General features: G+C 40.2%; 1 protein-coding gene across 1 annotated transcript in view; it reads right to left on the reverse strand.

Annotated features, from left to right (window-relative positions):
- LOC119487018 (cytosolic carboxypeptidase 4) overlaps positions 1-15373 on the reverse strand; it is a 167487-nt gene that overhangs the window by 108407 nt on the left and 43707 nt on the right. Inside the window, 3 exon segments of the mRNA XM_037767639.1 lie at positions 3006-3043; positions 12196-12289; positions 14530-14661. Coding sequence (XP_037623567.1) covers positions 3006-3043; positions 12196-12289; positions 14530-14661 — 264 coding nt within the window.

Raw genomic sequence — 15373 nt, forward strand, 5'->3', positions numbered from 1 at the left:
TGACAATCACAGAGTCATCTGCATACTTTAAAATAGTTTGATTTTTAAAAGTGCTTTGACACATATTAGTGTAAAGGATAAAAAGCAACGGCGAGAGCATGCACCCTTGTGGGGAGCTTTGAAGAGCCCACTTTGTTTGATAAAAACCCATTGACTCTGACTCTCTGTGTTCTGTTGGTTAAAAAGTCTAAAATCCAGCCCACAAGGTTGTTACTTAAGTTAAAATGTTTTAAAAGCCTGTGGGTTAAAATGTGTGGTTGAATTGTGTTAAAAGCAGAGGAGAAGTCAATGAATAAAGCCGGGCATGACACCCATTTCCCTCCAGGTGTTTAAAAAGCAGGTTAAGCAGAGTGAGTGTGGCATCCTCCACTCCTCCGTTAGGCCGATATGCGAACTGCAGCGGATCAAGTGCATGTTCGGTGCTTTTTTTATTTCTGACCTTACCAGTTTTTCAAGAGTTTTCATTAGGATTGAGGTCAGGGCGATTGATCTAAAATCATTTAAAATAAATTGGGACAGTTGGATTTAGGAACCGGGGACAATAACGGCATCCTTCCAGACTTTGAGGACATGCTGTGTTTCTAAAGATTTATTAAAAATCTGTCTCATCTGATGGAATAGTATGTGTCTCCTGCTAAAACAACACACGAACCCTTTTCTTAATGGAGACCTCAGGAGATTAAAGCCCCTGTGTGCCTATCTCTTCCACCATTGATATTCAAAGACCCTATTTTGCTCCGCATGGAGAGTTCAGAGAGGAGGAACAAGCAGAGAACAGTGAAAAGAGGAAAACACCATGTTGCACATGATCATATTACTTTTTTAGTGTTTTTTTTTTCTCTTCTCAAAGTGGTAATGTGCTTTTTGAGGCGGAAACGTTTCCTTTCATCCATAAGGTCATGACCTACCAGTTTTTTTAAGTACATCAACAGATCTGATGAACATGCCTGTGTCGCTGAAGTAATCACTCACTTTAACAGACCTTTTGAATGTTTCATCCAAAAATGTGTTGAAGTCCTCTAAAGAATAGAGATCTGTGAACCTGTTAAAGGTTATAGTCCATGTCGTCCTCACATGATACCTGGCTATTGGACAGCCTGTCCTTCATTCGTGTTCACAGTATGATCTCTGCCTGCAACACTTGTGGTAGCTGCTTCCTCAACATTTACTGCTGGCTATGAATGTTCATCAGTGTCTAGTGTCGGTGGTCAATCGGGTTCGTTGGTTTCTTCTGAAGTGACCTGTGGGTTCTTTCTATCCCCAGATTGAGCTATTGGATGCTCCACCTGTTACTGAGCCTGAAGCTCTGAGTGGAACCACAAGGTCTCTGAGCACCTGTGGAGCCGGGATATGTAGGCATTTATAGATGAATTTAAGATTAGCAGATTTAATATAATGATCAAAACTTAACATATTCAATTTCTTAAGAACACGGCAATGATGTAATCTTATTGGCTTCCTGTCCAAAATTGGAATTGCTCGACCGTATAAGAGGCTTGGTTATGTTGATGCTGCTTGTGACCAGGAGAGGTTACACAATTACTTAAATGTGCAAAGATCACCACTGTGAAGTTTAATCAGGTATATTAAATTTGGAGAGTGGATGAATAAGAATATTGTGATTTAATGTGTCAAATGCCTTTTTAAGATCCAAAAAGACTGACCCAACTATTTCACTTTTCTAAAATGATGATTTAAGCTGTTCTATAAGAAAGCAATTAGCAGTCTGTGGAATAATGTGGACATAAGCCAAACTGTAATAGATGTGAATAGATTATTTGATTCCAAATTGGCGTCAACACGCCCCTTGGTGTCACTTTAGGATTAGCCAAAAAAAACACTATAGTTAGGTTTAGGAAAGAACTACATGGTTGGGATTAAAACTACTACATTTGTACAGTGAAAATAACACTGAAGGTTGTGAACACAGAACACGAACAAACAGCTGATTGCAGCGTGACGAACGGGACACAAACAGCGGTCTCCTGGATGAAAGCCTTGCATGTGTTAAACCCATCCACTGATCAGGCTATAGGCCACAACAAAAACCAGACAGAGAATGTCAAAGAGGCGAATGTTAACGACACAATACGTAAACTAATCGGAGCCCAAATGTGATGCTAACGCTAACGTTAGCTGTTGTGGCTAGCCCAGTTCCGTTACCAACATATAACGTCAGTAAGTGCATATCAGCTACATTACCATCTTCATCATTATCTTCTTCATCGTGTCCCAGCTGCCGGGCGATCTCAAGCCTCATGTTGTCCTTTATTTGGTTGTTGAGATAGTAGTGTTGGCCGTACATTATTTGGTATTGAGAAGGGGACAGCCCATTTTTAATCCAAAACACAAATAGTCACCAAAAGAAGAATGTCCCATTGGACCAAAAGAAGCACATTTGTCTGACAGTAAGTTACCCCCGAAAGTTGGAACAAACGATTTCATTGGTCAAACATATATTTCCGCAGGCGAAAATCGGCTGAATTTAAATATTTTTCGCACGCACAAATGTTTCGCAAGGGAGTGCAAGCATTCATAAGAACCCACAAAATCAGTTTTTATAAATCTCCGTCAAAAATCCGTGCTTGGTTTTCTGCCACAGTACTGTCTAAAACCTGCACACAGCTCTTGTAAATGCTATTCCTTATTTTCTCCGCTGGATCCAGCAGCTTATGTCGGCTATTGCAAAGACAACATACTTCCTTACTTGTTAAGTTTAAAGAGAGGAAAATGCGTTTCCTATTCCAGCCCACTCTAGCTGCACTAGATCCAATAGATACTGTATCTCAGTGAGATGTCACACTATCATAGCATGTCCAGCTATCCATGGAATAAGAGAAAATACATCATTAAACAAGAAAATGGCCTCAGAAACACAGGCGTTGCTAGTGTGCCCCTGGAGAAAGGGTTTGAGTAGTGTTGTGGAGTAATGATGATGAGTAGGCCTACAGCGGGTATGATTGAAACCATCAGCTGGTGAATGATGACAGTCATGAAAAACGTACTTGTGCATAGCAGAGCAGTCAAGGCATCGATGGCTGCCCTGAAAAATAAACAGACATTTGAATGAACACACACTTTTAATATGGAAGTTGTACATGATACACTAGTGTGACTGCATGCAAATTAATGTTATCATAATCGGCCTTATGTAAGTATTTTCTGTAGCTCTTGTGGAGTTGTCACATACAGCATCACAGTATATTATATAGAAAAATCAAATGTTAAACCTATTTTAGAAGCATAGTACTTGATGTGCTTTAAAAACTCTGGAGTTGTCAAAGATGTGTCAAAATCTAGTTTTAGACTTTTATTTGTAGTAGTTACTTAAATCAACAAAAACTAGGGCTGTCAAAGTTAACATGATATAATGTGTTAACGCAAATTAAATGTAACGCCATTAATTTCTTTAAAGTATTAATGCAACTTGCGATTTTCAATTAACCTCTTAAAAATCTGACGGACCGCTGTTGGGCTCAGTTGCTATTTGATCTTTCAGAGGTTGTAGCGGGCTTAGTTTTAAAGCTAGAGAGAAGATACTGGCATCACATGAAACTAGAAAACCTAAGGACCCCTTTGGTGCCAACCATGTCATAGCTTGTCAAAAAGTAGGCTAAATAACGCTCCAAACCTACACTAAATTTTGGCAAAGAAAACTGGCATCGCCAATTTCAAAGGGGTCCCTTGACCTCTGACCTCCATATATGTAAATGGGTTCTATGGGAACCCACGAGTCTCCCCTTTACAGACCTGCCCACTTTGTGATAATCACATGCAGTTTGGGGCAAGTCATAGTCAAGTCAGCACACTGACACACTGACAGCTGTTGTTGTCTGTTGGGCTGCAGTTTGCCATGTTATGATTTGAGCATATTTTTTTAAGCTAAATGCAGTACCTGTGAGGGTTCTAACTCACACAGGCTCCGCCCTCTCCTGGACTCAATGGAATTTCCCACTGAGATTGACTGAGAATAGTACTCCCATGTTTTACCTTTGTCTCCCATGTCTATTTTTCTCTCACATACAGGAGTGAATAGGGAGATACAGCACGATGCCGCTATGTCTACGGCTGCATGCACGGCTGAGCCAGAGATGATAGGTTCACGGACCTTCACGGTGTTCTTCTTTTCCGGTCTCAAACACGAGATGTGGGAGGATTAGAACACAGTGACGTGACGTCCGTCATCACGGGCGAACCGGTGCTGTGCTCAAAGGCCTCAGTACCGGCTCAGCCCTTTCCATGCTGGCCCCCCCTTGGGCCAGTCTTCCATTTATGTGAAGCTGTATCAGAGATGATGGCTCGCCCTCTCACGCAGTTTTACGAAGAGTGGCGACGCATCTGTGTGTTAGTGAATGGACAGGATGCCGAGATCGGGATATTCTCTCCAGTTTTGCAGCCTTCCTCCTCCGTTCATGGGGGGTCAAGGAGGTGGAGGCACTTTGGATCTTCCCCTTCATTTGTACCGCTTCCCTTCACTTTGTTCCATTCTGCCCTTCTTCCATCTGCTCCCTGGCTCTTTGTCTTTTAATTTCATCTTCCTCTCCTCTCCCTTATTTGTTTCTGCCTTTCTTCCCCCCGTACATGCATTTCCTCAGTGACATCCACAACATGTGATTGGATTCCACATCTCTGTCCATCTTCACATGGCCCACAGTGTTGGCATTAAATGCTCTGTGTGGTGGTGCATTGAGAAATAGAGAAGCTGTGTTGGTGTTGATCAGAGGCGTATCGATTTACTCTGTCTGACAGCAGATCAATTCGTCAAGCAGCTCCCTGGCGATCCACAACTAAGTGATTCTTAATTAAGACTCTGGGTGTGTGTTTGTTATGGTGTAAATGGACCTAAAGGACAAGACGCATATACGTACATGTGATTATTTACTAAAAGTCCCACATGTGTGTATAAATGTGTGACTCCAACACACACAGGCGTGCACGTGTATGTATGTCTTGTGTGCACTTTCGTGCATCTTGTCCTCCGTGTCCCTTCACACACCTCAAAGTGTGTGTGTGTGTGCATACTGAGACGAAGAATGTAACACTGTCCAGTGTAGTGTTACTAGCAGCAAGTAAGCCAAGGTGTCACTAGTAGGGGGTCCGAAGTGTGACAAGAGGCCGTGACCCTCAGGGGGCCATTGAGAGCCACAAGGCTTCGTGCTATGTTTACTGAGGATGGGAAATACTACACATCTTCAAAAGGACAGCACACAGCTGTGTTACTGTTATCTTTGGAGGAATCATAACTTCCAAATGAAAATACTATTTGGGTTGTTGATCTTTTTTGACCTCATGCACACGTCAACAAACAGATACAGAAAGATTTACACACTATAGAGAAATAAATGATTCTCATCATGTCAAAGTTGATTTAGGGATAAAAGGTTATGACATGAATAAGAATATGCAATATATTGTGCAGAAAGTCCAGGAAGATATCAGTGAAGTTGAAAACTTTTCTCCGATGTGGGGATTTACTATATGTGTAGACAAATCTTAAATTGTTTATTTTTTTCCACCAAGTTTCTGTTGTTATTTCAGATATAACTAAGGAATTTGGAGTCTCCGCCCGGTTGCAATTCTCCATTTAAAAAAAAGAAGTTTGTTAGGTCAGATTTTGTCTTCATTAGGTCAGATTAGTCTGTTCAGTTTTATGAGTATGTAAATTAGCATTTCCTGAGTCTGTTTCTGTTCTGTCTAAGTCTGTTTAGTTGGCCTCTTTTATGAGCCCATAACTTTGTTAAGTATTTTGTAAATTGTTTCATCACATTTTCTCTACTGGACGGGCACCCCAGAGGACACTTCATCACGTTTTCTCTCCTGGACGGGCACCCTAGAGGACACTTCATCACGTTTTCCCTACTGGACGGGCACCCTAGAGGACACTTCATCATGTTTTCTCTACTGGACGGGCACCCTAGAGGACACTTCATCACGTTTTCTCTACTGGAAGGGCACCCTAGAGGACACTTCATCACATTTTCTCTACTGGACGGGCACCTTAGAGGACACTTCATCACATTTTCTCTACTGGACGGGCACCCTTGAGGACATTTCATCATGTTTTCTCTACTGGACGGGCACCCTAGAGGAATCTTCATCACGTTTTCTCTACTGGACGGGCACTCTAGAGGACATTTCATCACATTTTCTCTACTGGACGGGCACCCTTGAGGACACTTCATCACGTTTTCTCTACTGGACCCTAAAGGACACTTCATCACGTTTTCTCTACTGGACGGACATTTCATCACGTTTTCTCTGCTGGAAGGGCACCCTAGAGGGCTATTATTAATAGGCTGATATTTATACCAAATGGGCTATAAATCAATTTATTAGGAGAAACCAAGCAATTCTATGTAAAGTCTATGTAAGAGTGTAAAGACACTCAACGCCTTCATATAGCCCAAATGGAATGAACCTTTGTTTCATAACCACATTGTGATGATTTGACTGTGAGATTGGCAGTCGAATCAGGCTCCTTAGATCAAATCGTCACTAAACACTAAATAAACTGGAAAAACAAAGTTTGGAAACTTGTGTTTGGTCGATTATTTCTCTGTTGTTTCAATGCTAATTGTCATTGTATTTTACATCGTTGTAAAGCCTGTTTATTTACCTTCGCAATGATGTCCAACTTGTAAGGATCATGCATTTGTGGGATGAGCAGCAATTTTACACTTTATTCATATTCTATAAAGGAGGCTTCCACGGTGTTTTCATGTAGCCCAGGCAGCAGAAACTATAAGGAATCACATCTGGTGTAATTACAGGATGCTCTCCCTCAGGTTCCCACTGCTGGACGTGTTGGACCGCTGACTCTCTGTTTGGGTTGCTGATGTTTGGTTCCACATGTGGAATTCATTTAATACACCGTCAGGAGCCTCAGTAGCAGTGGAAAATCCATACGCTGCCACAACAGCCTGGCACCTCCTCCTCATGCTGGTCACCAACCTGGTCACACGTTGCAGTGGGATGGCGTTCCATTCCTCAACCAAGATTCGTTGCAGGTCAGCCAACGAGGTTGTGTTGGTCACTCTAACACGTACAAGCTGATCCCACAAGTGTTGAATTGGGTTGAAGTCTGGACTCTTGGCAGGCCGTTCCATTCTCTCTACTCCCACATTGTGGAGGTAGTCTGTGATAACCCTGGCTCTGTGGGGGTGAGCGTTGTTTCTTGGAGGATGAAGTTAGGTCCCAGATTGTGGAGATATGGGATTGCCACTGGCTGCAGAATCTCATCCTGATATCTCACTGCATTGAGATGGCCTTCAATGATGAGAAGCCTTGTTTTGCCAGTGAGGGAGATGCCGCCCCACACCATGACACTGCCCCCACCAAAAGCTGTTACTCGATCGGTGCAACAATCAGCATAGCGTTCTCCGCGTCGTCTCCATACTTTGACCCTGCCATCCAACTTTCGCAGACAGAACTTGGACTCATCACTGAACATGACAATCCCCAACATGTTCAGGTTCCATTGTCTGTGTTGTCGACACCAGCGCAAACGGGCCTGATGGTGAAGGGCAGTCATTGCAGGCTTCCTGGTAGCCTTATGAGAATACACTGTTTACCATTGGCAGAGCATTTTGGCAAATTTTTCTTGGGCGCTACCCACATAATCAGCTGTGCTGCTCATCCCACAAATGCATGATCCTTACAAGTTGGACATCATTGCGAAGGTAAATAAACAGGCTTTCCAACGATGTAAAATACAATGCCAATTAGCATTGTAACAACAGAGAAATAATCGACCAAACACAAGTTTCCAAACTTTGTTTTTCCAGTATACATAGACTGATTTTACAGGAATGCTCCTCTACTTGATTTTCTGTGTTTTCTTAGGCTCCACCACTGCTTTTTAGGTAAATAGGCCAAGATTCCAGCTTGTCACTTTAAAATAGGAGAAATGCCATGTATGAGAAGTAAGAGACACTCTATAAAAGAAATGATTTACTGCTGGATGCAGTGATATTTCAACATGGTGTTGAATTATGGTTGGCAGGCCTGTTTTCCCTAACAGAGGTCACTACAGCTACCGGGCCAGACAGACTGGTTTCTATACTCACTATGATCAAACGGGGAAACAGAATTTATTATGGTGAAGAATATCTATAGACCTCAACTGAATTGTTAAAGGTGTGATTTACTGTTCCGTTTAGAAAGTGTCAAGGGTGTGCACGTGGTCCAAGACATTTTGCCCTGTGCTGTAAATAATAATAGAGTCAGCAAATGGAAAAGTAACTGGGGAACCAGGAGGTAAATCAAAATCAAAATTTCTGTTTGCCATGTTTAAGTCTATGATGCATTATGGGTAGTATGTTATGAGTCCACACAGGTGACATTGAGAGTACAAACTATTTGTGAGTGTCAGTCAAAGTAAAATGTCTCCTTGGTAGTCTACAGTAGCTCCAAGCTGTAACAATTTAAAGAGGATAGTAAGAAGCGCTTTGGTGCCTAGCAGTCTAACAGACGGGACTGAGGGATTAAGTGCTGTTGACAGTTGAGAGTAGATGGACAGATTTAGTTGTACAGCTGACTGACTGTCTTTACTGCTTTAAAAGTGTGCGCAGCAGTCAATCGGCATATCTAACGGTCACCATATCATTGCTATAATTGGATAAATCACTGTGACAGACGTGTCTAACTGTCTATCACACTTAAGGGGAAATAGCTTATCTCCTGCCTCGTTGCTCTTCTTACAACGCAGGAATTCACAGCTGCCAATTCTAACAAATTATCCAAAGCAGCAGCTGGCTTTGAAATCTGGAATCCCAGAGTCTTCTAATTGTGTTACGACAATTAACAACTGGCTCCTGCATGTAAATGATACAGAAAACTCACCCCGAGGGTTGTAAATCTGTGTCGGAGCATCCGATTCCCTCACACCACCGGGGGAGTTTCATGTTCACTAGTAGGCTGATCAGGGGTCGGTATGCCTGGCCTCGAGCCAGGCGGAGAGGCTGGTACTCCGGGTGCTCTTGGCATGCTCCACTGGGTATACTGGAGGATGCTGGCTATCTGAGCCAAATGCCATCAGTTCTGACAGAGACAGATGGGAAGGAAGGCATACGATCCAAGAGGAGAAGGATGGCGCTTACGTAAGAGCTGGAGTGTGTACGCACAAGTTCAGGAGAAATGATGATGTGTTGAGACTAAGAATATGTTGATATAATGATGATGTTTCCCTGTAAACTGTAATACTGCCATGCAGTTTGTGCACGGAGATGGTGCACATTTCATAGATCTGGCTTAAATAAACCAGACAGGGACCATAGCGTTTCATAGCGCCTGATTTATATCAAGCTAAAAGTCTTCAGCCCCGCTAGTGGCCTCTATGATACAGTCTACGAACAAAACACAAGGGTCGTATCATGCCTCGGCCTCCGCGCTGATGGCAACAGCCTCGGTCAGAGGCATTTTGTTTTTGGATTGTCCGTAGGTACGTCCCGTTTCGCGTGAACGCGGTATCAAAGGAACGCCTTGAGTAAAGTTCTTCAAATTTGGCACAAACATCCACTTGGATTCAAGAATGAACTGATTTGAATTTGGTGGTCAAAGGTCATGGTCACTGTGACCTCACACAAGCGTTCACAGGCTATGCTAATTATGTCAATTTCACACAAATGAGGAAGTGATGACATTTTGGACAGGCATGGATGTAAACTGAAACTTAAAGCTGGTTGGCGGAGGCACGCAACCGTGAGGCGGTAATTCTAGGTCATCTTTGAGCATGACCAGTAGTGGAACAAAAAATGTTATGTTTGTCCTTGGAATTGTGCAGTTGGAATAATAAAGGCAGCAAATTTCACTGCAGCCTGCCCAATACATTTTTTTTTTATATTTCTTGCATAACAGTGGACATTTTGATTGATTTTCTAGAGTATCACCAATATTCACAGCAAATATAAGTTCAGCCTGACAAGGTTCTGGACAAAAGCTCTGGGGGTCAGCTGAGATGATCCTACGGGGACAATATAGTTTCTCTAAGGAATGTTGCTATGAAGTGTTGGACAACCTCATCAACTTTTAATACAGCCGCTGACAACACAGATAAAAAAAAAAGATGTACTTCTGGGCTTATTTCTTGGTGGTATCTAAAGAAATATGTTTTTGTGGTGTGAAGTTTTATGAGAATGACTTCTGTGGAGTTTACACTCTGAGTGAACTGCCTGCAACAAGCAATACAATTGTGGAACTGAGGGAAAAATCTGGAGATCAATATGAACCAAAACTAAACTGGACTTACCACACGCACCTTTTTGCATTTGCATCTAATACCATCACTGACCATTTGAAATAAATGAAAGGTGAAGAAGGTGATGAGGTCATTAGTTATAATTTAGGTTCTTTTTTGGCCTTTCCTAGCCAGCCCGATGCTAATTCTAACTCCACAAACCAACGTTTAAATAAACTGCTCGTTGTGTCAACGATTCATTGAATGACCCATCTTTATGGTCTTATTCTGGGTTCTGAGAAAAGGATTTTATTTCATGTTGTGGGTCAGCCAGGGCAACCCGTTCTCACCCCCAACTCGTCAAATACCGACACTTGATCATAGCCCCTCGGTGTCCGATACAGACGCACCGAGGAACCCTTCAGCATCTGTATATCACACCTATTGGCCTGTGTGAAATGCTAATTAAGTACGATAATAAAGTCCCAATGTCCACAATGACAATGACCACGAGTACTTCCTAATTAGCAGCGTCGTAGCTTGCTACCATTGGTTTGGTAATGCAGAGGTCAGTGGTCACGAATAGATTTGGTAATAATATCACGATCAATCACATGATTGTCCATAGTTAATTGTGATTAATCGCACATTAATCGCACATTTTTTATTTGTTAAAAATGTACCTTTTTATTACTCTTATCGACATGGGAGTGGGCAAATATGCTGCTTTATGCAAATGTATGTCTATATTTATTATTGGAAATCAATTAACAACACAAAACAATGACAAATATTGTCCAGAAACCCTCACAGGTACTGCATTTAACAGTTATTTGACAGGTAGGTCCACCGTGTACAGTAAAAACTCACCCTATGACCACACCAGGATAAGGATAAATTAGAAAACTAGCAGCTGTAACAATATATCTATATAGATATATATCTATCTATATAGATATATATCTATAGATATATATAGATATATATCTATATAGATAGAATATATTTCTATATAGAAATATATATATATATATATATATATATATATATTTCTATATTTCTATATAGAAATATATATACTTCTATATAGAAATATTTCTATATAGAAATATATATATATATTTCTATATATATATATATATAGAGAGAGAGAAATATTTAAACGCGATTAATAGCATGATTGTTCATAGTTAATCGTGATTAACGACACATTTTTCATCTGTTCAAAATGTACCCTAAAGGGAGATTTGTCAAGTATTTAATAGTCTTAACGTGAGAGTGGGCAAAAATATGCATGTTTTATGCAAATGTATGTATATATTTATTATTGTAAATCAATGAACAACACAAAACAATGACAAATATTGTCCAGAAACCCTCACAGGTACTGCATTTAGCATTAAAAGTATGCTCAAATCATAACATGGCATGTCTGTAAAGGGGAGACTCGTGGGTACCCATGGAACCCATTTACATTCACATATCTGGAGGTCAGAGGTCAAGGGGACTCCTTTGAAAATGGACATGACTTTCATATTCTACCAGTATCTTCACTCCGGCTTTAAAAACGAGAACGCTACCACCTCTAAAAGATTGATTGCGTTAATGCGTTAAAGAAATTAGTGGCGTTAAAATTAGAATTTGCATTAACACGTTATTATCGTGTTAACGTTTGACAGCCCTAGTTTTATACCTTGTCCATGTTTGTCTCTGGAGAACAACTAAGGTGCCCACCATCTTGTTTTTACACTGATAAGTGTATTGTGCTGTTCCTACCACTAGATGGAACAAAAATGTGTCTATGAATGAGGACAACAGGTCTACGTTAAGCAGAATGAAGTGTTAGGTGCAGCAAACTCAAAATGTAATGTCCCCCATAAGAGGACAAAGGGTTGCAGGATGTATCTGTCTTTCAGTCAGTCTTGTCCAGGGACTGTTTGTGACCATTTTCTCCAGTCCAGTTCTCCTGGACATGGGGTCAGTGGTCAGTGTCAAATGCAAAAAAGCCTGGGTATACATACTTGATGGTGTGCAGATGTTTGGTGGTATACTGAGGGATGAGGCGGTAGATGGCATCCAGTCCGTGGTTTTCTCCTATTAGGTTTGCTGTAGAAACTGTGAGGAGGAGAACATGGGACAAATTAAAAACATGAAAAGTAAAACAGTGTAGTGTAATGTGTATCATTTTAATAAGATTGAAATGATCAGTTATTGATAAAGAAGTTTCCTGTCATAAAGCTGACATGTGTTTTGGATGGAGAGGAGTCCTCTCTAGTTATATATATGTGGGCAGGCAGGACTGCTTTTATGGACTCATAAAAACATCAACCATTAACTTGCGGCCCAGATGACACATAGCCCCCTCACTCGCTCTCACTGCTTAATCATATACACATTATTAGTGGGTGGAAATAACACTATAACTGACTCATATTTGACCAATTAAAATTACACTGACTTCATATATCTTACGTGATTTGGCTCTGCACTTCTTTTTGACAACTTAAGATAGTCTACTGCTCTATAAAAATTCTATATTCTAATATTTCTCCATTTTGTGCAAAAAGTCCGATGCTGCAAGCTACAAGATCATATGTTGGTGGATGTTATTGTTGCTCTCTAAATGCTAGTATCCCAGTATGAGCTACTACTACTTTATACACATGTGCTATTTGCATCTGCTCTTCAGACAAACTGCTGAGCCTGTTTGATGAATGGCGTGACCACTGCAGGTGTAGAAAGCATCAGAAAGCTGGCAATGTTTATTTTGTCTTCTTAGCAGAGGAGCACGACTGTGAAACTGTACAAATAAAACCTGAGACTGTGAACAATGTTACAGGGTCAAAGACTAAAAGGTTTACGTGACTACTCAGACAGAATAATGCCAGAATTATGGGCTACTACTGGAATCCCAGAAGTGAGAAATGTCTGAAAATCTACATATTGAATTTACAAATAAACAGGTGATGAAACAATTTACTTTTTTTTTTTTCTTTTTTTTCACGTTTCTTACTCTCCTTGTTGCTTATAAAGTAATGAAGATGTCTAAGGAGAAGATGGATAATTGGAGCATTGGGAAGTTGATACATCTAGTTAGTATATAGTTTGTTGCTACTTCACTGACATCTAGTGGGTGAACACTGCTCAGACTCATGTCTTTCAGTGCTTATATCACACAATGAGCTGCTGATGTAGCAGATACCAGCCAGACTTTGTTAACACATATAAGCAACAAGGATAATAGGAAATGTTATAATGAGTAATAAATAGTTAATACAAACATTTGGGAAGTGTTGAGACAGTGAATGATAAATGGGAGAGTAAAGTGTGATGAGTTAAAGAGAAGTGGGTTCAGACTTTGCTTTAAGGACTTTGGCTCAGGTATGGGAATGCATTATGTCAATGAGGATTGTCGCGGGGTTCTACTTCAAAACTCCGTACAACATGAAAAACGCTGGCGTAGTCGAAAAACGTTGTATTAATCCCTTTTATTATGCCGGCCTCCCAAAGTGCAATCAGTGCTTAATATTTACAAAAAGTGAAAAAATAGAAAATAAGCTATGTACAATACATCAAATAGCACTGAAAATTGAGTTCCTCAATAACTCCATACTTCTCTGTCAGAACAGGCAAAAACAATCCAAAAATGCAATCTGTATGTTACCTTCCTGAGTGTTACCTTCTCTGTAACCACTTCAAGATCAGACTGACTTCAGCTGGCCAAGATAACCCCCTTTTAAACCAATAGCCCCTCCCCTGGGCGTATTACTTACATAGAAAAATAACAATTAACAACATTCTTCAGCAGAGAAGATATTTATAGCCCCTTTAACCTAGGCATATTTTACATATAAATTCTATACCTCTGTCTAATCATTCCCCCCCCCCGACCAAAACAAGTTAATTTGCAACAAAATCACAATTCAAAATAATAAACATATTTATGCTGATCACATGATCTCAAAAACGCGCGAGAGCGCCCTTTTTAATGGGGGGATTTGTTACGGCCCTGTTTCGCTCGTCAAACCCATGAATGGGACATGAAAGGATGGACAGGCAGCGTTTCACTCAACTGGTGAGTGAGAATAATGTTTGTGTGAATATATACGTATAGGAAACAGCAGAACAATCAAGTGTGCACCTTTGGTCGCACTACTGACAAACAGTTTAGGGGAGAGGGATATGTCGCGATGTGTTTTAACTTCGGAGTGAATCAGGAAGGGAGCTGAGAAATGTTTGGCGTGTGTGGCCTGAGGTGATGTGTGTGCGCTGCCCACAGTCAGTGACAGCTACTCCATCACAAGGATCCTCACAAAGATAGAAGTAAAGAGATGTTTGTGTGTGTGTGAGTGTACCTGATGAAGAGAAGACCTGGATCACCCAGAGACAGGCTGCAGCCCTCCTGGCATGTTTGACATTGTGTCTGAGCAGATTCAGAGTCAGCAGCGCAGCTCCGGCCTCCTCTGCCTTCATACCTATACGACGATCTGCAGAGACACAAACATCGGATGTTTTCATGAACGTTTAGACAGAGTGACGTCGAGGTGAACGGCGTACAATCAGCCCGACCATATGATGTATTTTAGGAGCTCAATATTAAATCATTCTTTATTGATCTGTGTGTGGTTCCGTTTGCTTACACACCAAAACTAAACTATATTATATATAGATCTATATATAGATATATAGATCTATATATTATATATATATATTTATATGATATATAGATCTATAGATCTATATATATATAGATCTATAGATCTATAGATCTATATATAGATCTATATATATAGATCTATAGATCTATATATCTATATATAGATCTATATATATTGATATATAGATATTTATATGATATATAGATCTATATATAGATATATAGATCTATATATCTATATATAGATCTATATATATTGATATATAGATATTTATATGATATATAGATCTATATATCATATATATTATGGAATGCCGTTCAGGAAATTATTATATATATAATGTGAAATTTGAGAAATGTGAGAATATTGAAAGAAATCCTGAATATATATTCCATATTCTCAGAGTTTCATTCAATATATTCAGGATTTCATTAAATATTCTCAGCATTCATTCAATATTCTCAAATTGCACATTATATATATAATAATTTCCTGAATAGCATGCCATATATATATATATATAACCCAAAGGCTATATACA

The sequence above is a fragment of the Sebastes umbrosus genome, chromosome 4 (genome assembly GCF_015220745.1).
Source record: "Sebastes umbrosus isolate fSebUmb1 chromosome 4, fSebUmb1.pri, whole genome shotgun sequence".
Taxonomy (NCBI): domain Eukaryota; kingdom Metazoa; phylum Chordata; class Actinopteri; order Perciformes; family Sebastidae; genus Sebastes; species Sebastes umbrosus.